General features: G+C 43.2%; 2 protein-coding genes across 2 annotated transcripts in view; both read left to right on the top strand.

Annotated features, from left to right (window-relative positions):
• The window catches only part of LOC146986472 (uncharacterized), a 185,693-nt gene that overhangs the window by 87,337 nt on the left and 73,384 nt on the right, over positions 1-24,972 (top strand). The window contains exons 19-21 of the mRNA XM_085780483.1: positions 19,604-19,777; positions 22,309-22,482; positions 24,219-24,392. Of these exons, the coding sequence (XP_085636609.1) occupies positions 19,604-19,777; positions 22,309-22,482; positions 24,219-24,392 (522 nt within the window). The remainder of the gene's footprint in view (positions 1-19,603; positions 19,778-22,308; positions 22,483-24,218; positions 24,393-24,972) is intronic.
• LOC146986474 (uncharacterized) lies at positions 3,713-11,912 on the top strand. Its single transcript, XM_085780363.1, has 3 exons — positions 3,713-3,795; positions 3,910-4,029; positions 11,588-11,912. Exons 1-3 carry the CDS (start codon positions 3,713-3,715, stop codon positions 11,910-11,912), a joined length of 528 nt encoding a protein of 175 aa, XP_085636489.1.

Genomic DNA, 24,972 nt, shown 5'->3' with positions numbered 1-24,972 from the left:
TTTAATCAGAACATCACAGTAACAACTGTAACAATGCTGATGGTAACGGTAATGCTGCAACTGATTTAAGTCGTAGTGAAGATTAGTGACAGTCTCTGCACATAAGAGCTGAATATAAAATCAATGGAACAGTTTTCTACCAAGGCTTCACCAAGTTTGTATAATTATTCTGTAAATAGCCTGAGAGAACCGGTCTATTCACCACTTTATTTTCCCATGATCCATTGCGTCACACCACCCCGGAAGTCGGTTGTTTACGTAGCAACAGCTAGCGGCTAACGTAGCAACCGGACATCCACAACTCTTGCGATTGGCTTTATGGTCGTTACAGGCTCCATTCATAAAATCTTTAACTTTCCTTGAGTTGTTTGTGCATCCAACAACAGCACATGTCGTACCGGAGGACATTCTATGAACTTGTAATAATAATAAAAACACTTCTAAGACAGACTGCTAGGCTAGCTCCATTCTGCTTGAAGTGAGACAGAAGTGCGAAACCGACTTGTCGGTGAATTGAGTGTCATGGCGACGCCCAGCGGCGTTCTACGGAAAGTGGTGAATAGGAGCTCAGATGAAACTTCCCAGTGGATTTCATGTACATTTTTAAAAGAGTTGTGCTACCAGGACCAAACTGAGCCCCGGAGAATGCACATTTTTAAAATGTGTTGATCATTTTTTCTTGTTTTTATTTTCAATCACAGTTTTAAAGATCTGTCAGTGACACCAAATCCATTAAAGGGAAACTTTGTTTTTTTTCAACCTGGGCCCTGCACTGCAAAAACTCAAAATCTTACCAAGAATATTTGTCTCATTTCAAGTCAAAAATGTCATTTCTAGTCAAAACAAATCTCATTCTACTTAAAATAAGACTCATCACATAAAAAGCAGCTTGTTATTAAACAATTTTTATTCAAGCATATTTTCACTTCGGTGATGCTTCGGTGATGCTTGCGGACCTCGGCGCAAGCGCCTCGGTCCTGACCGCATCACCGTCGTGCTCAAATTACGTTTAAGCACACCCTCGAGGGTAATATTGCGATTATACAACAATTACCAACAAAATAAAGCGTATAATTAAATAAATATTCATGTTGATGGACGTTTTGCTCTCAAAATTTAAAGTTTTTTTGCGAGTGTGCTTCCCGTTTCCATGGAAATAAATGGGGTCTGACTAATAACTGAAACACAATCAGTCACGTCAGTAGACTCCTATGTGTAATGGAACCTAGTTCACCTCTACAGCAAATAGTCCGAACCTTAGTAACGACCTAGCAACAGAAATGATTTTCTAGTCCCAGATGAGTGAACTCTGAGCTGACGTTCATGTTTTAACGCGGTCTCGGACTTTCCTGAACTAAATCAACACTGCACAAACTCGCTCAAGTTATAACAAAGATGCCGTTTTTTTCCTTTCACAGATGTAACTTTCATGTCATTTATGATGAAAAATACCACAACAGCTTCTACAACCGCAAACTCTACATGTAAATGAAGTTACAGCGCCGTGTCGCCGACACAGCTGATAGAGAAAGACAAACGATTACTCCAGATTATTTAAAAGCCCAAAAGGCGCAAGCAAGAGAGAGGGAGAGAGAGAAACATACAGGTAATCACCTCCGTTTTATCCAATGAAATATTCAGCTCCAGGCCATATTTTAAAAAAACATATTCACCGCGATCACAACTCGTGTCTCTCCGACTTTGTAACGTTACACACATGGGAGGGAGACAATCAGCGCCGTAACGTAACCGTGCGGGGCCCCCCCGCGGCCGTTCACCGCGGATGACGGCAGTGATGACGGGCGGGGGGGGGGGGGGGGGGGGGGGAGGCGAGGCGATGGCCGCGATGACGGGGGGGCTAGGAGCTATCCATGGTTAGTTAACCAAAAGTCTCTTGAAATATCAAACAAAGAGGAGAACTATGGACTGTGGAAGCTTGAATGGCCAAAATACATAAGTTATCATGACGTGAAACAAATGTTGCAGTGTAAAAAAAAAAAAAAAAAAAAGACCGTTGATTCGGTGGAAACTCGGCTTAACGGGCGGGGGCGGGGCCCCCACGGCATGCGGGGCCCTGCGGGGGTATACTTTACGGCCCAGGAGACAATCCTCTCTGCTGTAACGGGGAAGTTTACAATATATTAACAAAAAATAAAATGAAATAATTGCTCTATAAATGTGACTTTGGCAGCTGTCAGGAACACCCTACGGGAGGTCAGTGTAGTTTGTGATTTATTTTCACGAGTAATAAATGACGTTTTTCAAAATAAAAGGGGGAAAAGTCCATGTTGCCATGGAGATGTGTAAACAACATGACATGGCGAAGTAATATTTTCAGTGATGAGTCAGCCGTGCTGTAATGCTGATTTGAGCACGTTCTAAATGTCTTATTGACCAATCAGATTGCTTGGTCGGAACTACTTGTTGTATAATCCATAAATAACGAACAGTCCCTAATGTGATTTGTTGGTTCTGTCACCTTAGCCATCAGAACTAAAGAAACTAAAGTTTGGCCTCAGACTCTCTGTTACATTCTTGGACCTGCAGCCACTTGTTGTTATTTCATGGTTTTGCAGGTTGTGGTTTTATACTTGTTGTGTTGTGATTTCTGAAACTTTTGCCTGATATGAAAGAAAATCAATTCGTCAACAGACTGAGCTGTAACTTGTAGTGGAGTGTCTTTAAATCTCTCAGCAGCTCTTCTACCACAGCTGGATCTCAGCTCACTGTTTATTCATGGTGTCAGAGTTCACCTGTCCATACAGGTGTAATACCAGGAGTTACCCAGCAGGTGGCGCCACTCTACTGTAGAAAGAGACTTCCCCTCCCTCTGTAACAATGAACTTGTGATTTCCTGTAACTGTAGAGCAGAGGGAGTAAGTGAAAGTAAAAATGTTCAGACGCCATGTTAGAGTGAACGGAGCAGAAGGAGAGAAACTGAAGTCTGAGACGAGTGAGTGTCAACACAACATTATTATTATTATTATTATTATTATTATTATTATTATTATTGTTGTTGTTGTTGTTGTGTCAGAGTGTGAGAGTCAGTGTGTCTGTGTGGACTGTGGAGGGAAGAAGAGTCAGACGTAGTCCGTACATACGTCAGCACATTGTCTCAGATTCACCTCCACACAACTTCTTCAAACTCAGAACAAACATCAAAGGTCAAAGGTCACGGTGACTGGATGAACATGGATTTAATGTCAAAGTCATAGATATATACACGTAGATGCCACTCCAGGCTTGTCAAGAACAAATTTCAGTGAATGTACGCATGTGGGTGTGTGTCTGAGTATGTAAATGTATGTAAGATAAATATAAAATATCATTCTATGTTGTATCATAAATATATGTCTGATATTTATAATAAACCAAAGGTCTTTAAAATCAGTTGAATATTCAGTGAGTTATGGTGATTTTAATGGTTAATAGACCTCTGCCTCTGTTGACTAAAGCAGTAAGTAGACACGGCTTCCCCCTGCCCAAGATGGCGGCCGCGTTGACATATCGTTCCAATGGACAGCAGCGTCAGAGGCTTCTACATGTTTATATCTATGGTCAAAGTACGATGAGTGGTGGAGGTCAACAACTGGATCAGACAAGGAAGTGATTATAGTTTGTCCTCGGTGCATTTGGGTGTGTCTTGATTTTGTGTGTGTGTGTGTGTGTGTGTGTTACTGGTTTCCCTCTCAGACTGACAGAAGTCCTGAAGATGAGTGTTAATGTGGAGGAACAGGAGGACAGATCAAAGTCTCTGGAGAGTGACCGGTCCAAACATGAACCTCCAGACTCACAGTAAGAGACCAGATAGAAACCTGAAGTGTGTGTGACGTCACAGGAGAGGAAATGTGTGCGTGTGTGTGTCCACTGATCAATGTGATGTGAATAAAAACATGTTTGTGTTTGCAGAGGTCAGAACCACAGACTGAGAGCAGAGTCTCCAGGATCCATCTGTCTGTCCATGAGGAGTGACCGGTCCATGGGACGTCCTCCAAACTTCAGTCTTGGACCTGGACCTCCAGAGTCACAGTAAGAGACCAGATTCAGACCTGTGTGCAGGTTTGGAGGGTTAAATGTAATCCAGTACAATTACAAACTACATTTGAAAAATAATGTAATCAGTAACTTACTCTAAGTATCACAAAATTAAAGTAATCAACCAGATTACTTTTAGTTACTATTGGATTACTTCAATACCAAATATACTAATTAAGAATATCACACAATCAGCACACATCAATCCACGTCGATTAGATCACTCAAAACAGGAAGTCAAACTCACTCAGCATCCGGTAAATTTCAAAATAAAACACAATGGACAAACTCCGTGACAATCGACCATGAGTCACCGGTCAGTCAGAGTCCTGAAGCTGACAGGACGTCATGAAGGAAATAGAAAATAATAGTCGAGGAGGAAAACTGCAACATTTTTTTTTAAATGTAATCCTGACAAGAGGTAATCCCAATTTTTATCAAACATACCAGCAATCTGATGACATGTTTTTTCTGTAGGGGAGAGTGGGGTAAGATGAGCCAGTGTCTAAGCTGACCCACCCCTTGTTTCTAGGAAACTATAGGAAAAAGTTAGCATGTGACCAACTATTTGGGAGGCAGGCATCATTTCATGGAGTCTGTGAAGATTAGAACCACGTGAGTAAAGTGGTTTAACATTTATGACCAAAAAAAATCATTTTTCACTCTCGAGAGTGAATTTCATCGATCATAAGTTTCATGAGAATTGTGTTTAGACCAAAAGAGATGATTGCAAATTTGTTTTATACATGGGTTAGGGTATCTATGAGCTACAACATGAGGTAGTAAACCTAGCATGAAACTGCACCATTTTAGCTGTGAGAGCAATAAACCCAAGCTAAGGTAGCTGTGGGGTAAGTTGATCCATCTGGCCAGGGGTAAGTTGAGCCACCTATCCTATACACTTAATGAATGTATTTTGGCTGTATATGTCCAAATGATTAAGATTCTGTATGTTTGTGATTACAGTAAGTATGTTCCTATAAACAGGAAAAGTTGTTTATAGTGTGCCAAACTTTACTTTCAAAGAAAAATATCTGGGATTCTTCCCAAGATGTGACGTAATTGCAAAACTCCCCAAATCTCAGTGAGTTGGTGGCTCAGCAGGAAGTCCCTGCAGTTTGTGTTCACCTGTAACCTGGACAGATTAAATATTAAGTAAAGGGGGAGGTAGGAGATGGATGGAAGGAAAGAAGGGGGGGTTGATCAATTTACCCCACTCCTATGGTCAACTTACCCCATTCATGGGGTAAGTTGAGTCACAAGACCACTTTTTTTTTAACATGCTATATTTTAAAAACAGTTATATTTACACTAATTCTGTTAATTTGTAGGGATGCAAAACATCCTGAAATATATGCAGATGTGTTAGTTAGCAAGCAAGTTACAAAACTATAATTGTCTTGATGTAGTGATCCTGAATACAAAAAGTGGCTCAACTTACCCCACTCTCCCCTACTGTAAATATATAAATAAATAAATAAATAAATAAATAAATAAAATAAAGTTGATACTGTAACAGATTACAGTTTCCTTCTTTTTTCTCTTACGCCATGACATGTAATCCATTACTCCCCAAGCCTGTCTGTGTGTGTGTCCTCTGTATGTGTGTGTGTCCTCTGTGTGATCCTGTGTAGAGCTGTTGCTTCCATCCTTCACTACAGTGTGTGGTGCTGGACGCTGACGTCACTGGAGACTTCCCACAATGCATCTGTGATCAGAGAACTGATCAGTGATCAATGTGATGTGAATAAAATCATGTTTGTGTTTGCAGAGGTCAGAACCACAGACTGAGAGATGAGTCTCCAGGATCCATCTGTCTGTCCATGAGGAGTGACTGGTCCATGGGACAACCTATTGAGTTCAAGTCTGGACCTGGAACTGGACCCACTTGCTTGTCTGTGAGGAGTGACCAGTCCATGGGATATCCTCCATTCTTCAGCCCTGAACCTGGACCTGGACCTGGACCTGGACCTTCAGAGTCATGGTAAGAGACGGTTTCTATACTGTAAATTGAGCTGAAGATGATTCAGTCATTAGACTCATGTGTTAGTTAAAGAGCTGATAGGACTCAGTCCAGAACCAACATCAAACACATGATCAGTGTCTGAAAGAGGAAAACACCACCAACAGCTTCTCAATCATTTCACACATTTGGAGTAAAAACCAGACGAGACAACGCAGAACTGAAGAGACTCAAACTAACAGGGAGTTTGTTTTAGAGTCCAGATTTAAGGTCAACAGATAAACAGAGACAGAAACCAGACCACTTGCCATGGTCACCCATTTCTATAATCTCTACTGACAAACACATTAGTAGCCCCCCCCCCCCTCCTTCCTTTTTTTTTTTTTTTTTTCCTCCCCCCCCCCCCCCCCCCCCCCCCCCCCCTGCTCCTTAATATTACTATTATCATTATCAGTATTATATTATTATTATTATTCAATTAAAATGTGTACTTGTCAATAGAAGCAAACACACACAGCCCTACTTCCCTCATTTCTCTCTTCTCCTTCTTCCGTCTTTTATGTTTTCTCTCTTCCTCTTGTCCACTCCCTACTCTCTTTACACCTCTTGTACCACTACCAATACACTTAAAACCTTTAAAATATATCTTAGTTTTGTTTTACTCCCTCCCGTCTCCATCTGTAACAGTCCCCCCCTAAGTCATTATGCTCCTACTTGTTTCTCTGTTTTTAACCTTTCTGTCCCCACCTAATGTCCCCTGTCATTTGTCTTCCCCGTGTCTCCCCTTCCCAATCATCTCTCAATATCCTGCATTTGAGCAGAATAGTAGCCAAATCAAATCACTCGCTATAATCTTATCACTTCCAAACCCAATAGTATTATGGCTATAACACTAAATTTCACATCATGGAACATTCGAGGGATCAGCTCACCCGCCAAAAGAACCAAGGTGCTGGATCACTTACACAAACTAAAATCAGACATCTGTCTAATACAAGAAACCCATCTGACAGAGGCAGAGTCTCGGAAGCTTAACGCCAGATGGATCGGCCAGTCCTACCACTCAACCTATAACTCAAAACAACGTGGCACTTCTATTCTCCTCAGCAAAACCACGCCATACACTCACAACTGTACTATTGCAGATCCAGAGGGACGATTCATTATCATCAATGGTAAAATTCACAAAGACAGCATAACAATAGCAAGCATCTACGGCCCAAATTCAGACTCTCCCACATTTTTTCACTCCCTGTTTCACGAACTTTACAACTTCCCAAACTCACAGGTTATAATAGGTGGCGATTATAACACTGTATTAAACCCAGACCTAGACCGCTCTTCTATCTTACCATCCAACAAACCCCTCAATTCCTCGTCTACAATCAAACAATATATGTCGGAATACGGACTGGTAGACATATGGAGATTACACAATACGAACAACAAGGAATTTACATACTACTCCCCACATCACAAAACCCACTCACGAATTGACTATTTCCTGGTTAATAACACACTCACACACAGAATAACAGAATCCAACATCCACAGCATTATCATATCAGACCATGCCCCCATATCTTTCAAATTATTTACAGGAACAGAACCCCAACCTAAACCCAGATGGCGCTTTAACATATCCCTACTTCAAGACCCAGAATTCACCACCTATTTCAAAGATGAATGGATATACTTCCTCGAGACCAACACCACTCCAGACATATCAGCAAGCACACTGTGGGAAACAGCAAAAGCAGTTCTTAGAGGAAAAATAATATCATATGCCACAAAGAAAAAGAAAAATGAAATTGCAAGAGAACATTACTTAGAACAGGAGCTAAAAAGACTGGAAACCTCTCAAACGCCCACAAATACACCCAATAAAGAACTACTCAAAATAAAATACGAACTCAACAGTCTGCTGGACAAAAAAACCCAACACACTCTTCTCAAACTCAGACATCAACAATTTGAATTTGGCAATAAAACTGGTAAACTTTTAGCCAACCAACTGAAACAACAAAGGGAAAAAAATAACATAACTTCAATAGAAGATGTAATGGGAAATATAACACAGGACCACATAGCAATAAACGAAACATTTAGGGATTACTACACCAACTTGTACACTCCGGACCATTTTCCCACACCCACAGATGTTGAAACGTTTCTGAGGAGTGTCTCCCTTCCAAAACTGTCCACTGATCAAACCGACTATTTAGATACTTCACTCTCAATAAAAGAATTGGAAAAAGCACTACTACTCATGCCTAACAGCAAGTCCCCAGGTCTAGACGGCTTCCCTGTAGAATTCTACAAACACTTTTGGTCCCTTATCTCCCCTCTATTTTTCAATATGATCTCTGAAACCCTCTGTAACTCAAAGATCCCCCACCACATGAATACAGCCCTGATCACACTCATTCTCAAACCAAACAAGAATCCCACACAATGCTCCAGCTATCGCCCAATATCTCTAATAAACACAGACGTCAAAATCATAAGCAAGGCCCTAGCAATAAGATTAGATTCCGTTATTCCATCACTTATTCACCCAGATCAAACCGGATTCATTAAAGGGAGACACTCCTCAGAAAACACGAGAAGACTACTCAACATAATAGAACTATACAGAAACAAAACTCACACCAAGACTCAATTCCCTGCCATAGCACTAACTCTGGACGCAGAAAAGGCATTTGATAGGGTAGGATGGTCCTTCCTTTTCACCTCTCTCAATCACTTTGGTTTTAGCCCATACTTCATAAATTGGATCAAAATTCTATACAACTCACCTACAGCATCTGTTATCACCAATGGTTCAATATCCAAACCCTTCACTTTGCACAGAGGTACAAGACAAGGATGTCCGTTATCACCACTTCTCTTCGCACTATTTATTGAACCACTTGCCATAGCCATTAGACAGAACAATAACATCTCAGGTATACAAACAATGTCACACCGTCACAAAATCAGTCTATATGCAGACGACATCTTACTGTACCTAACATCTCCCTCCACCTCACTTCCATCAGTCCATAATCTTATAGACAGCTTTAGCACAGTCTCTGGCTATTCCATAAACTGGACAAAATCCGAGATTCTGCCTCTTACTCACATCGATTGGGATGCTGAGGTTGGGGATCTACCCTACAAACATGCAGCTCAGTCCATCAAATACCTCGGAATTCATATCCCAACAAACCCAAAAGACATATTTAAACTAAATTTCACACCACTACTGCAAAATATCAAAGAAGACCTCAATCGATGGAATAAACTCCCACTATCCCTGATTGGCCGTATCTGTCAAAATGAACATTCTCCCCAAAATCAATTACCTATTTGCCATGACACACATTAATCCTCCCCTGGGCTGGTTTTCCTCTCTGAATTCAACAGTAAACTCATTCTATTGGAAAGGAAAAAAAACCCGGATCAAATTAACCACCCTTCAAAGACCAAAACAATATGGAGGACTCGATGCCCCAAACTTCTACCATTACTGTCTCTCTCACCAATTGCAATATATTCACCATTGGACCAACAGCACAAATTCTGCCTGGTTGGACATCGAGCAAACCATCTGCAAAGACTTGACCATCCAAGACATAATCTTCATAGATAAATCCATTAGAACCCATGACTGTTTCAAATACAACACTATAAACACTACCCTTGCAGCCTGGTGGAAAACAAATGAAATCTTAAATCTCCAGCTCACCCCATGCAACTCCACCCCCATCTGGCACAACCCAATGTTCAAAATTAACAAAAAAACAATCAACTTTACATCCTGGAGACAGAGAGGAATAACCAGCCTAGGGGACCTTTTCAGGGATGGCTCTCTCATGACCTTCGACCTACTAAAACAGAAATATAACCTCCCACAAAATTGTCAATTCCAATACCTACAATTAAAAGAAACCATTAAAAAAATTATTGATATTAACAACTTCCACAACCCAGCCCCCCCCCTACTACTGAAACTAAATCTCCTCAAACCCAAGAGACTTCTCTCCCAGATTTACAAACTTCTCTCCCATCATGACAACACCACTTCATTACCGATAGATAAATGGACCTCAGACCTCCACATCCAAACAGACATCAATTGGCAAACCATTTGCAATAACACATTCACTATGTCACCCAACTCCAATATACAGTTAATTCAATATAAAGTACTACACAGAATACACATCACCACCCACAAAATGCACCTGATGGGCTTCACCGACATCAACACCTGCGTACACTGCCCAGCCACAATAGACAACTACCCCCATGCACTTTGGTACTGCCCCCCAATTAGACGCTTTTGGTCGGAGGTCATGGGAGAGCTATCCAAGATCCTCAGCCTCAGCATCCCAATCCACCTCACCATAGCCTTACTCGGTGACATTTCTAATTTACCAATCCCAAAACATCATCAAACATTTATCCTCATCGCCACAACCATGGCCAAAAAAATAATACTACTCAATTGGAAAGACAGAACAAAACTTTCAATACAACATTGGTATAATTTGTTAACTGAACATTCAAATTTGGAAAAACTCACATTCACAATGAAAGACAATATCACCCATTACAATAAAACCTGGTCACCATTCATGCAATTCGTCCAGAGCTGATTCCTCGAACCCCCCCCCCCCCCACTCTCTCTTCTCCCTCATTCTTATTCCTATTCCTATCTTTATCTCTGTTTTCTCCAATATATTTGCCCCACCTTCTCTTCCCCCTCATTCCTATTCCTATCTTTATTTTTGTTTAATTTCCAATACATCTGCTCAACACCCCCTCTCGTAACTCCACTCTCCAATCTCCGATTAGATCTCTCCTATCTTTATTTTTGTTTTCTCCAATATATCTGCCCCACCTTCTCTTCCCCCTCATTCCTATTCCTATCTTTATTTTTGTTTTATTCCCAATACATCTGCTCAACACCCCCTCTCGTAACTCCACTCTCCAATCTCTGATTAGATCTCTCCTAGCTCGTATGTTTGTTTGTTTTGTAAAAGCGTCCCTTGTCCCATACGTTCTCGTACACGTCTAACTGTCGGTGTAATTGTCCTGTAATATGTGTTTAATTGTGCAATAAAAAAAAAAAAAAAAAAAAAAAATACAAGAATGGTGAAAATAAACGTAAACATTTGCTATAGATGACTATTAATGACATATTTCAAACATTTCCATTAATCGATACTTAAAATGTTTCATGTATATAATTAGTAATGTAATTATATTTTGACTATATTTGGTTTTACCCATTCATAGTGTTGTGAAATGTGCAATAATCGTAATTGTAATTATTTTTCTGACAATAATCAGACTAAGACAATATATAATTGTGACATCCCTAAAGTAAATCACCTGAAACAAAAAAAAAAAAAAAAAAAAAAGAAACCAGACCAGTTCAGGACCAGGTCTTCATTCAGCTCGTCTCTCTACACTCGTCTTCCTCTACTTTCTCTCTCTCTGCTCCTCTGCTTACTGAAGCCCCGCCCCTTGAGGTGGTTAACCAATCAGAGCTCAGATGTGGAGCTGTGACATGTTGTTGATCCAGAAATGTCTTGACAGGAGGAAGAGGAGTGGTGTCTCTGTGGACCAGCAGCTGTCCTGCTGTGGTCTCTGTCAGGACGTCCTGAAGGATCCAGTCTCCACCAGCTGTGGGCACTGGTTCTGCAGACAGTGCTTCGCCTCAGACTGGGACCAGTCTGGTTCTTCAGGACCCCCCTCCTGTCCCCAGTGTGGAAAAAGACCCAAAATCAGAGGTGGACTGCAGACAGCCAATCAGAGCAGCTGTGGACAAAGTGAGACTGAACATCTGTCTGCTGATGTGGTCATTTGTGAAACCAGGACCTGTTGTTTCCTCCAGAGTCATTGTTCCATCACACAGCACTGACATTTAAGATGATGATTCAAACCTTCTCTTTGTTGTCTGTAGTTTTTCTGTAGCTGATGAAAATAATCTGATCAGATTGTCAGACTCTCTGTCTTCAGTCTGACTCTGTCTCTTCTCTCTCAGCAGATCGTGGTCTGCAGGAGGTTTTAGAACAACATAAGATCAGTCTGAGGAGCAGATGTGAACGAGTGACTGAAGGAACTGAGGCAACAGGAAGTGGAACAGGAAGTGTAACCCTCCTCAACAGGATCTACACTGAGCTCTACATCACAGAGGGACAGAGTGAAGAGGTTAATACCCAACATGAGGTGAGACAGCTGGAGACAACGTCCAAGAAGAAGACCCTCCATGACACTCCAATCAAGTGCAACGACATCTTTAAAGACTTACCTGTCCAACAGAGAGAGGACGTCTCTACGGTCTCACCTGTCCAACAGAGAGAGGACGTCTCTACGGTCTCACCTGTCCAACAGAGAGAGGACGTCTCTACGGTCTCACCTGTCCAACAGAGAGAGGACGTCTCTACGGTCTCACCTGTCCAACAGAGAGAGGACGTCTCTACAGTCTCACCTGTCCAACAGAGAGAGGACGTCTCTACAGTCTCACCTGTCCAACAGAGAGAGGACGTCTCTACAGTCTCACCTGTCCAACAGAGAGAGGACGTCTCTACGGTCTCACCTGTCCAACAGAGAGAGGACGTCTCTATGGTCTCACCTGTCCAACAGAGACCCATCAGAGTGGTTCTGACCAACGGCGTCGCTGGCGTTGGAAAAACCTTCTCGGTGCAGAAGTTCACTCTGGACTGGGCCGAGGGCTTGGAGAACCAAGATGTCAGTCTGCTGGTTCTGCTTTCGTTCAGGGAGCTGAACCTGATCAGAGATCAGCGGTTGAGTCTTCTCAGGCTGCTCCATGTTTTCCATCCAACATTACAGAAGGTCACAGCAGAGCAGCTGGCTGTCTGTAAACTTCTCTTCATCTTTGACGGCCTGGATGAAAGCCGACTGTCACTGGACTTCAACAACAGGGAGGTTGTGTCTGATGTCACACAGACGTCATCAGTCAACGTGCTGCTGACAAACCTCATCCAGGGGAATCTGCTTCCCTCGGCTCTGGTCTGGATCACCTCCAGACCTGCAGCAGCCAATCAGATCCCTCCTACATGTGTTGACAGGGTAACAGAGGTCCGAGGCTTCACTGACGCCCAGATGGAGGAGTACTTCAGGAGGAGGTCCAGTGATGAAGATCTGTCCAGAAGAATCATCTCACACATCCAGACGTCCAGGACCCTCCACATCATGTGTCAAGTCCCAGTCTTCTGCTGGATCAGTGCTACAGTTCTGGAGCACATGTTGACCACAGACCAGAGAGGAGAGCTGCCCAAGACCATGACTGACCTGTTCTCACACTTCCTGCTGGTCCAGACAAAGAGGAAGAAGAACAAGTACGGTGAGGGACATGAGACGAGTCTACAGGAGCAGATGGAGGCTGACAGAGAAGTTCTTCTGAAGCTGGGGAGGCTGGCGTTTGAACAGCTGCAGGAAGGAAACATCATGTTCTACCAAGAAGACCTGGAGCAGTGTGGTCTGGATGTCACAGAGGCCTTGGTGAACTCAGGACTCTGTACTGAGATCTTCAAAAAAGAGAGTGTGATCTTCCAGAAAACAGTCTACTGCTTTGTTCATCTGAGTGTTCAGGAGTTTCTGGCTGCAGTCTACATGTTCCACTGTTTCACCAACCAGAACACGCAGGTTCTCAAGAAGTTCCTGGGAGAAGACTACGGAGAGAGAGAGAAGAGCACAATGCCTTCCTCTGATGGAATCAATGCAAACAGCCATCCATTGATCAATGACAGTCATCCATTGAGCAATTATGGTCATCAATTGATCAGTAACAGTCATCCCCCGATCTATAACAGTCATCCACAGATCGGTAACAGTCATCCCCCGGTCAATAACAGTCCTCTAACCCTGGATGACTTCCTGAGGATAGTCTTAGAGAGATCCCTCCGCAGTAGAAGTGCTCACCTGGACCTGTTTGTCCGCTTCCTTCATGGCCTCTCTCTGGAGTCCAACCAGAGGCTGTTAGGAGGTCTGCTGGGTCAGACAGACAACAGTCCAGAAACCATCCAGAGAACCATCAACAACCTGAAGGAGATGGAGACTGATGAAATCTCTCCTGACAGAAGCATCAACATCTTCCACTGTCTGACAGAGATGAAGGACCAGTCAGTTCATCAGCAGATCCAACAGTTCCTCAAGTCAAAGAACAGATCAGAGAAGAAACTCTCTGATATCCAGTGTTCCGCTCTGGCCTACATGCTGCAGATGTCAGAGCAGGTTCTGGACGAGTTGGACCTGAGCAAGTACAACACATCAACTCAGGGACGACAGAGACTGATCCCAGCTGTGAGGAACTGCAGGAAGGCTCAGTGAGTCCAGACATGATCAATATCATTATTGATCAGTAGTTTAGATCAATAGTTCAGACAAACACAGTTTCATTTATTCTCATTATTTTTAGTTTGACTTTGAAAACATTACATAAGAGATAGAGATAAAGATAGAGATAGAGATAGAGTGAGCAGGCTTTGCTTCAGGGTCCCGTCCATCCTGTGAGAGTGATGAGGATCATTGTGTCCTGTCAACCTCAGTCAGAGAAGATGAGCTGAAGCTCAGATGTTCATCACATCATCAGATACATCAACTGTGTTTTTACTGCAGTTTTCATCTGATTTGATTCTGACACATTTGATATTTTCTCTCTTCACAGACTTGTTGGTTGTAAACTCTCAGAGAGTCTCTGTGAAGTCGTGGCCTCAGCTCTGAAGTCCAACCCCTCCCACCTGACAGAACTGGACCTGAGTCTCAATGACCTGAGTGATTCATCGGTGAAGGTTGTGTGTGCTGGACTGGAGAGTCCAAACTGTCGACTGGAGACTCTGAGGTGAGTTCACTGACTGGACCTGTTGGACTTTTGTCTGTGTTCAGTTCAAATGTGTGAAGTTCAGTTTGAAGCAGCGACTGATTGTGACTCCATGTTACTGCAGCTGGTAGAAGGTGAAGGGTCAGAGGTCACTCAGAGGTCAGTGTGTTGTTGATGATGATGATGATGATGATGATGATGATGATGATGATGATGATGATGATGATGATGATGATGATGATGAGCTGGCTCTCAGATGAAGCTGCTAACAGAACAGCTGGATCAGCCACTGTAGCTGAAGCTGAGCAGATGTGATGTAGATCTGAGTTTTCCCTCTTTGCTTGGTTCAGGGTCAAAGGTCAAAGCAGCTTCCCAGTGTGAGAGGTCAGGTTAAAGTCCTGTAGCTCAGAGAACAGTGTTGGTTTGATGATCCCACTGTGGACACTAGGGGTGTGCAAAGCAGCCGGTATTTGGATCTGTATTTGTATTTGTTGATGGGGGAAAAATACTTCTTTTTTTTTTTGCGTTACACTTCTAATTTACATTATAGTGTAAAGTGTGTATAGTATTCTTTCCATTATAATAATTACGGATATGCAATATTGGTTGATGTTTTTCCATAAATCAACAGTGGCTTCACAAATTGAGTAAGCCATTCACTGTCGTGTAGGCAGATTTGAAACCACAGTAAAAAGAAAAATCAGTTTTTGAGGTAAAATAATGATATGTATTTGTTAAACATCTACTGTGACTCTAAGATGTTAGGAGCCTTCGCACATGGTCCAGTCCAAGCTATTTGGATTTTTAAATTTAGAGGCTTGCTGTGATGCCACCATCAGTACAACTGTCTTGTTTCATGTTGAGGATATCTGACATTTTGATCTGTCATCATCATCATCATCACCCTTGCTGGGTCTCGAACTCACAATCTCTGACACCAAGAACCAGCTCTTAACTCACCAAGCTAATTAGCTGGTAGTGAGACCTGCTGTGTAGCTTCATTTATCCACTCAGGGAGTCAATGCCTGGGCAGCTGTTGTCAAGGCAGATTCCAAAAATGGTCAAAATGTCAGAAATTCTGTTATCTAAACAAAAATCTGATAATACATGCAGGATCTGGCATGGGGTTGGACATTTCTGTAAGGTTTGGTGCGTTAAAAACCAAAAAGAATGAGCCCACTCGCGTATCTCTCCGTTGCCTTGAACAGGCTGTGTGCTGCATAATGCGCTGCAATTCTGGGTCCGAATTTCCCGCGCTGTCCGTGGATGTGACGTCAAATGACGCTGCATGCACGTCCTCGACAGCTTCGGATAACATTCTGATATTTGCCAAACTTCATCAACCATGACTCCAGAATATTCTCAATTTTTTTCAGGAAGATTGAAAATGTATTTAGCAAGGATTTGATGGTATATGTTTACAGTACTGTTTACAGTCAAACGTTTTCATGCACTGTAGGCTCAATTTTTGCTTAATCAAAAGTCAGAGAAACAAGTTTTGTTGAGGATAGTCTGGAGATGCTCTGTAGCAAGTTTGGTGTCAATTGAGCAAAAATTGTGGGAGGAGATACATTTTAAAGTTTTACAGTTATTGAAAAAAACAGAGTGATGGACTTCATAATTTGTAATAAGTTTAAGTGGACAAAAGTGTCAGCAGTATTGAGGCTACATTGTGGTGAAGTTTCAAAACTGTAGCATCTACCGTTGGTTTGGTAGAAATTTTTAAAGTTTTTAAATTTAAACGCTTATTGTCCTTGGAGTTGAGTAAATCTGGCATGGGTTTGGATGTTTCTGTAAAGTTTGGTGAGTTTTCGCCCATGAGAAATATGACTTCATTGGAAGAAGAAAGAAAGAAAGAAAGAAAGAAAGAAAGAAAGAAAGAAAGAAAGAAAGAAAGAAAGAAGAAGAAGAAGAAGAAGAATTCCTCGGAATACAATAGTGTCCCGGCAGCTTAGCTGCCCGGACCCAAATAATACTTAAAAGAACTGTTCTTTCTAATGCACAGAATTCCAAGAACTAAACTTTATCAACCCCTGACTGGGATCGATTTTAAAGGTTCATGAGGCAAGATTTGTGAAGAAATGCACTTGCGTTTTAAGTTTTTTACTGCTAATGGGCGATGAAGCGTTAAAAACCAAAAAGAATGAGCCCACTCGCGTATCTCTCCGTTGCCTTGAACAGGCTGTGTGCTGCATAATGCGCTGCAATTCTGGGTCCGAATTTCCCGCGCTGTCCGTGGATGTGACGTCAAATGACGCTGCATGCACGTCCTCGACAGCTTCGGCTTTCAACCGCTTGCGACCAGCGGTCGGCGGATGTCTTGCAGCCTGAACAGTTATGTGAGCAGCGAGTAGAGAAATAACGTCACTTTCTTACATTTTAATATTTTTTCATGTGAGAAAGTGACAGTTTAGAGTCCTAATCTGTTGTCAGTTTATCCAAATAACGTCTGTAAGTAGGTTTGCTCCGACATTTTTCGGAGGAGTGCAGAGCCACACACACGCAGCAGCAGCAGCAGCGGCTCGTCACAGAGGCTGCAGCCGGGGAGCTGAGCTCATCGGCCGGGCAACCTCTGTTCTCCTCCCAGGGAAGAAAACGAGCCGAGTAACTTCCCCACAGGTTTTTAGAGGTTTTCTGCCGGCTGGTTGAATTGTTTTCAGGAGATAAATGCTGGTCTCATTGATGAAATCTAACAGTGGCACTGTGGCAGTCACATTAGTTCATTTGAATGAAAAGTGAAGCTTCAGGTGTGTGTGAGCAGCGCAGCCTTGGGGCTCGATCTGTACCTACAAAAATCACCATATTTAGGCTACTTCAATAAATAAATAAATAGTTTTACAATGAGCCGATTGATTCATCTGTGGTCAGTTTATCCAAACAACGCCTGTAAGGAAATTCTCCGACGTGTTCGGAGGAGCAGAGCCACTAGAGCAGCCGAGCGGCACCAGCGGCTCACAGAGGTGGCGGCGGCCGGTGCTGACCTGATGCCTGGGCGGTCAACCTCCGGGTGTCGCGGTAAATTGAGCACTGTACAATGAGCGCGGCATGGCGCATTTACTGTTTATTAACAGCCAAGCGCGACGTGTGTGTGTGTGTGTGTGTGTCGTGAGAGAGACAGCAGGTAGAGGGGCTGACTGGCAGAGATGAGAGACAGTGAAGCTGTTCTTTTTTTCTGTGAGAGACTGCTGCGGCGAACCCAAACGAAACTGTGGCGGCTGATTAATGGAAAACACTGGTATAGTAACGTTATGCCGTTTCCAATTCAGCCACAGTGTCACTGTCACAGCATCAGCTGCACTGCTGTGGAGAGTTGATGCGTGCTCCCGCACCAGCTTGGCTGATGGCTGCAGTAACCCTGACGGCCGCTACAGCCGTTGTATCGCTAATGAGTTTTATTCCTTGATCTTGCCTCAAGCTCCTTTAAGGTTCTCTTATTAGTTTTTAAGTGTCTTAATGGTCTTGGGCCTTCTTATTTATCTGATTTGCTTTTACATTACCAACCCTCGCGGACCCTGAGGTCCTCCGGCTCCAGCCTTTTAGTCATCCCAAGTGTCCGGACAAAAACCCATGGTGAGGCCTCCTTTTATCACTACAGCCCACGTCTGTGGAATGGCCTGCCAGAGAGCCTCAGGGCTGCAGACATTGTTGATGCTTTTAAAAGCAGGCTCAAGACACACCTTTTTAACTTGGCTTTTAACTGATTTCTTCTTATCCTGCTCTTAAACTCCTTTGTAACTAGTTATTTATGGTTTTATTCAGACCTTAGAATATTTTTTAGAAACTTTTAGGATATAGTTTTATGTATTGTATCTTAGGTATTTTCTTTTAGCCTCTCTATTCTTAATCTTTTTAATGTTGATTTCTTTAAAGTCTAGCTCCAGTGTTTTCCTCACGGGGGGCCCTCCATGCTGGGAGTAGTTTGATCCACCTGTGGGGGTCTATTAACATCGTAAAGCACTTTGTGTTGCATTTTTATATGTATGAATGGTGCTATATAAATAAATAAAGTTTGAAGTTTGGGAGATCTGTAAATAATATGACATAGTATAGCTATGTATAATAATAAATAACGCTTATTATGCTTCTGGCCTGTCTAGCCTCGACCTGGTCTTTTTACTAAACTTAAAGCAGAAGTAAGCAATATTTTTGTGTTAATATAAGTCTTAAATAGTTATATCTTCCGACAGCAATCACTTACATAGAGTGTTTGGACCGAAACACGGGTCTGTCAGTCACTCTGCTCTGCTCTGAGCCGAGGAGAAAACTTTTCTCGTAACCTACAAGTTTTATCCAATGAGGAGAGAGAACGGCATGCAACCTCGCGCCCATGAAGTGGGCTCAAGCCGGGTTCAGCCGCGCTCGAGGGGAGCGAGGGAGAGAAAAAATGTGTATGTCTTTTATTCCATGGAGATCTCCCTCAACGGAGTGATGGAGAAAGCAAGTGGGACAGATCTGCCAAGTCCCTGAGCAGTGCGCGTTTCACAGACAAGCCACAATGCAGAGTGTAAACAACATCACCTGGTTCAGCAGAACCAGGGATAGCTGCGGGGGCGGGGAGTCGGAACAGCAGTGTTTCGACCCCCTCTACTCCACTGTCAGTGAGGGGTAAGAGGTCAGTTTCAGACAGTGGACAGTTTCTCCTGAGCCACTGTGACTGTGTCCACAGCCTCTGGACCTGAAGCTTCTTCAGCTCTGAACAGATGATGAGACACTGAACGCTGTCAACAAGGAGCTTTGTCCTCAACTCACTGCTTTTATTCTTTATTCAGATTGAGCTGCTGCAGGTTGTCAGAGATCAGCTGTTCTTCTCTGGGCTCAGCTCTGAAGTCCAACCCCTCCCACCTGAGACACCTGGACCTGAGAAACAACAAGCTGCAGGATTCAGACCTGAAGGATCTGAGTGGTTTTCTGGAGAGTCCAGACTGTAGACTGGAGACTCTGAGGTCAGTTCACTGACTGTTACTGTTGTAGATCTGAGATCTTTGATCCACAACTGAACCTGATTGATCTTCACTCAGAACTTGAATCATTGACTTTGATGTCATGAATGAAGGACGTTTGAAATAGTTGTTGTCTCATGTTTCCACTTGTTCTTCTCTCACACTGACAATGACTCTTCACTTTCAGCTCATTTCACTCAGTCTGATCAATAATCAATGATCTGATCACTGCAGCTGTGTGTGTGTGTGTGTGTGTGTGTGTGTGTGTGTGTGTGTGTGTGTGTGTGTGTGTGTGTGTGTGTGTGTGTGTGTGTGTGTGTGTGTGTGTGTGTTTGTGTGTGTGTGTGTGTGTGTGTGTGTGTGTGTGTGTGTGTGTGTGTGTGTATGTGTGTGTGGTCCTGGATCAGGTCTGGACCTTTAACCTTTGATCCAGTTCAGTCCTGAATCAGAGAGTTACGGCCCAATCCCATTTCACTTTTTTACCCCTACCCCTTGCCCCTCGCCCCTTGAAATGGAGCTACAAGGGGTAGGGGTAGAAAGTAGGGGTGTCAACAATAATCGATTCGGTGATGCATTGCAATGCGGGACATGCACGATTCAGCATCGATGCGGCAACGTGCCATAATCGATTATGTCACTGTTTATTTTCTGGCCTCAAATAAAGTTGTGAAGTTTCAATTACCTCCGGGGGCATTTCTGGAGCAGCAACATGCGCAGCCTGTAGCTACAGGCTAAGCAGCAGCACCAGCAGGAGCAGTGTTGCCGCTGGCTTTCTTTTTCTTTTTTTTCACCCGTGGTCGGGTTGAGAATTAATTAATTAGCGCTCCTGAGTCCGGCCGTGTTGGGTCCGAGATTCAACAAGCCGGTCGGGTTTTACCGTTACTACAGGCAGTATGCCCGTTTATCACCAATAAACACAGTAGAGGAGGGGGAGTGACTGAGCTCAGGCTGGGGGGTCTCTGATGCAGAGAGAGAGAGACCTACCGTGCTGTGTAAAAAAAACAACAACAAAAAGTGTCACGACTTCCTGTATCTGGCCCTTCAAAATAAAAGCCCCATAGTCTTTCATATAGTTCAGTCATATTGATTTTGAGTTAATATTGACAAGACGACTCCAAAGGTTTGTTTCTTTTTTCCTGTGACCAATCGACCAATGAAATTTTGGTCGGCTAATTTTTGGGGGCAGCCCTAGAAGTTATTTATGTTTTCTTTTTCAGGTTTGAAAATGCCATATCCAATACCCCGTACCATTCAATTTTATTTTATTTAATGACATTTATGTCAAAGATACAGGAGAGTGATAATACACACATAGCAGCCGATAAAATCTGTTGTTCAATATCTCATGACTGATGAAAAATTTGCTGTGTTGCGCGCCGTAGAATTTTGATGCATTGCAATGCATTGCACCCCTAGTAGAAAGTCAACCCCTACGAATTGGGAAACCCCTTCAACAATCACATACGTCATCACGTAGTCTCCACTGGCTTTTACGTAAGCTGATGCGGCGAGCTTTTGCCAGAAATCAAATAGCCGTGTACCATAAACCTAATAAAATAAGATAAAACGTAATGCAGGCTGATCGGTTAATTGTAAAACATTTATTTAATGATGTAAATGTGGTGATTTCTGTACGTACAGAGCCCAGAGGCAGCGCTGCCTGCTTCTCTGTCTGGTACACACATGAAGCTTCACTTTTCATTCACATAAACTAATGCTACTGCCACAATTGTCAGATTTCATCAATGAGACCAACATTTAAATGCTAAAAAGAATTTAACCAGCCGGTGGTAAACCTCTAAAAACCCGCGGGTAAGTTAATTAGCTAGGCGGAGCAGCGCTGCAGAGCAGGTGGCTGCCTCTGTGAGGAGCCGCTCCTCCTGGAGCTTCACTTCTCCGAAAAAACGTCGGAGCAAACTTCTAACCAGCCGTCATTTGGATAAACTAACCGCACATTTGGGACCTAAACAGTTACTTTCTCGCATGAAAAAATATTAAAACTTAATAAAGTGACGAAGCAACAGCGCTACAGTGAGAAATAAAACAGCTTTTCGTTTTACAGCCACCGCTGCCGGCTGCCTCAAGATGAATTCTGGGAAACTTTTCATACCCCTCCGTTTGGAGTGTGCCTCTGAAAAATCTCCGTTTGGAGGGGTATGTAGCCCTACCACTTCCCCCTACCCCTCTGTCCTAACGGGAATTGGGACACCCCTACCCCTACACGTGAACACGCAAAACGGAGGAGTAGGGGTAAGTGGTAGGGCCAAGGGTTGAAATGGGATTGGGCCGTAGTCAGTGTTTAGTCCAACAGGTATTGATCAGATATTGATTGTATATTGACAGACTGATCTGAGGTCAGCAGCAGCTGATGAATCTGTGCTGACATGTGGATGATGTGTGTAGAAGGCCACATGATGATGATCCACAACAACACAAGGACAAAGTCCCTCTACTCATTTACACACTGATCATTGATCAGGACACATCTGATCAATCATCAATCATTTCATCTTCTTCTTTTATTCTTTATTCAGATTGAAGAGCTGCAGGTTGTCAGAGATCAGCTGTTCTTCTCTGGGCTCAGCTCTGAAGTCCAACCCCTCCCACCTGAGAGAACTGGACCTGACCGACAACAAGCTGCAGGATTCAGTAGTGAAGGGTCTGAGTGGTTTTCTGGAGAGTCCAGACTGTAGACTGGAGACTCTGAGGTCAGACTCTGTTTTATTTCTGTGCTCAGATGAATGTGATGTGAAAGTTGTGTTGATACTGAGCTGCAGACATGAGGCTGATATTCTACTGATCCACACTGAGGCTGTAGGACAGGGTAGGCAGGCGCTCACAGACCAAGACCAGGGCTGTGGGGGGTCGGCACCTCAGACAGCTCATCACACAACAACCTCACAACAAACACATTCATGCACAATGGTTCACACAGATCCAAGTCTTAAACATGTGCAACACCTTTTCCCCACAATCCATGCCGTCCTGACATCAGCTGTTATTAACACACAACTCAGATCAATAACAGGATCACATGTTGGAGCACCGCTCACATCACACAACAAACCTTTAACACAATCCACACTCACACCTGAGCAACAAGGATGTTAACTGTACACAACAAGCTGTTATTACAAGGTTTACAACAGAGAATACACACAACCTGGACTGTGTGTGTGTGTGTGTGTGTGTGTGTGTGTGTGTGTGTGTGTGTGTGTGTGTGTGTGTGTGTGTGTGTGTGTGTGTGTGTGTGTGTGTGTAAAAGTTTCTAAGTGTCAGAGAGAGAGTAGGTTAAAACTTGCTAACTGTTAGCCACCGTAGCTCAGGCGTTGGTCTCCCGTCAGATAAAAGCTGCTGTTGTTCTTCAGATGAAAGCTCATTAAGGTGTTCACCTCTCCAGTGGAGCATCACTGCAGTTGAATTAGCTGCTAAACTGCTGGAGGCTAAAAAGCCAGGGGACACGTCTGTGTGTTGACCATTCACCAAGGCAACGTGAACAGAAGTGCAGCTCAGACATGGAGCAGTTAAGTTAAGAGGCAGCGTAGCGTTGTGCCTTTTCACCTCCATGTGAACTCTCTGTGGGAACTTACTGCACATGTGCAAACAGCCACATACACACCGTACTGACAGAAGAGGCAGAGCAGCTCTGGGCCTTTGCTCTGTAATACTACACATGGCTGAGTGGTTTGTGCAGCTGCTGCCTGGACAGAAGCTAGCTCTGTTTACTGGCTTTTATTAGACCATGAAAATCACCACATTCTGACACATTGAACTTGTAGTAAAGTTATCTGAAAGTCCAAAAGAATCCAACTTTAGATGAAGTGAATAAATCAAAGCCCTGACTGCACCTCACTGGTTTTTAGTCCAGTCTCTGTTTCTCTTCATGTTTCACCTCCACTACAGAAACACATGTGATGTATCAGACAATAACTGATCTATAATCAATAGCTGCTGGCTCCACCTCTTTCCTGAGGCTCTGTGATGTTTATACTGAAACATTCAAAGCCAACATCCCATAATAAGCTGGTGTGTTTCAGGTTTTTCTGTCTCTGAGCTCCATTCAACATGTGTTTCTACACGTTAGTTGTCATGGTAACAGAGTTCAGCCTCACATGTTTGTTGTCTTGAGCATGGTCAGTAAATCTCTGATCAATGTGGCTGCACAACATGAGTTTGTCTGGATGGAGCCACAGGTGGAGCTGACAGGTGAAGAGGCGGAGTCACTGCGTCTGTGTTGAAGCAGCAGCAGCTTCTCATGAATATTAATGAGCTGTTTTCTCTCTATGTGACTGTTTAACCTGCTTCCTGTTGCTTCAGCTGTTGGACTTTGATTTTCTAAACTTGTTCTTTCTGAAGCTTCTTCAGCTCTGAACAGATGATGAGACACTGAACGCTGTCAACAAGGAGCTTTGTCCTCAACTCACTGCTTTTATTCTTTATTCAGATTGGTGCGCTGCAGTTTGTCAGAGATCAGCTGTTCTTCTCTGGGCTCAGCTCTGAAGTCCAACCCCTCCCACCTGAGACACCTGGACCTGAACTCCAACTACCTGCAGGATTCAGGAGTGAAGCATCTGAGTGGTTTTCTGGAGAGTCCAGACTGTAGACTGGAGACTCTGAGGTCAGTTCACTGACTGTTACTGTTGTAGATCTTAGATCTTTGATCCACAACTGAACCTGATTGATCTTCACTCAGAACTTGAATCATTGACTTTGATGTCATGAATGAAGGACGTTTGAAATAGTTGTTGTCTCATGTTTCCACTTGTTCTTCTCTCACACTGACAATGACTCTTCACTTTCAGCTCATTTCACTCAGTCTGATCAATAATCAATGATCTGATCACTGCAGCTGTGTGTGTGTGTGTGTGTGTGTGTGTGTGTGTGTGTGTGTGTGTGTGTGTGTGTGTATGTGTGTGTGTGTGTGTGTGTGTGTGTGTGTGTCTTTGATCCAGTTCAGTCCTGAATCAGAGTTGTAGTCAGTGTTTAGTCCAACAGGTATTGATCAGATATTGATTGTATATTGACAGACTGATCTGAGGTCAGCAGCAGCTGATGAATCTGTGCTGACATGTGGATGATGTGTGTAGAAGGCCACATGATGATGATCCACAACAACACAAGGACAAAGTCCCTCTACTCATTTACACACTGATCATTGATCAGGACACATCTGATCAATCATCAATCATTTCATCTTC

This window comes from Trachurus japonicus, chromosome 6 (genome assembly GCF_045865225.1).
Source record: "Trachurus japonicus isolate A0001 chromosome 6, Traja_1.0".
Lineage (NCBI taxonomy): Eukaryota > Metazoa > Chordata > Actinopteri > Carangiformes > Carangidae > Trachurus > Trachurus japonicus.
Note: the sequence above shows the minus strand (reverse complement) of the source record. Positions and strands in the feature narration are given on the sequence as shown.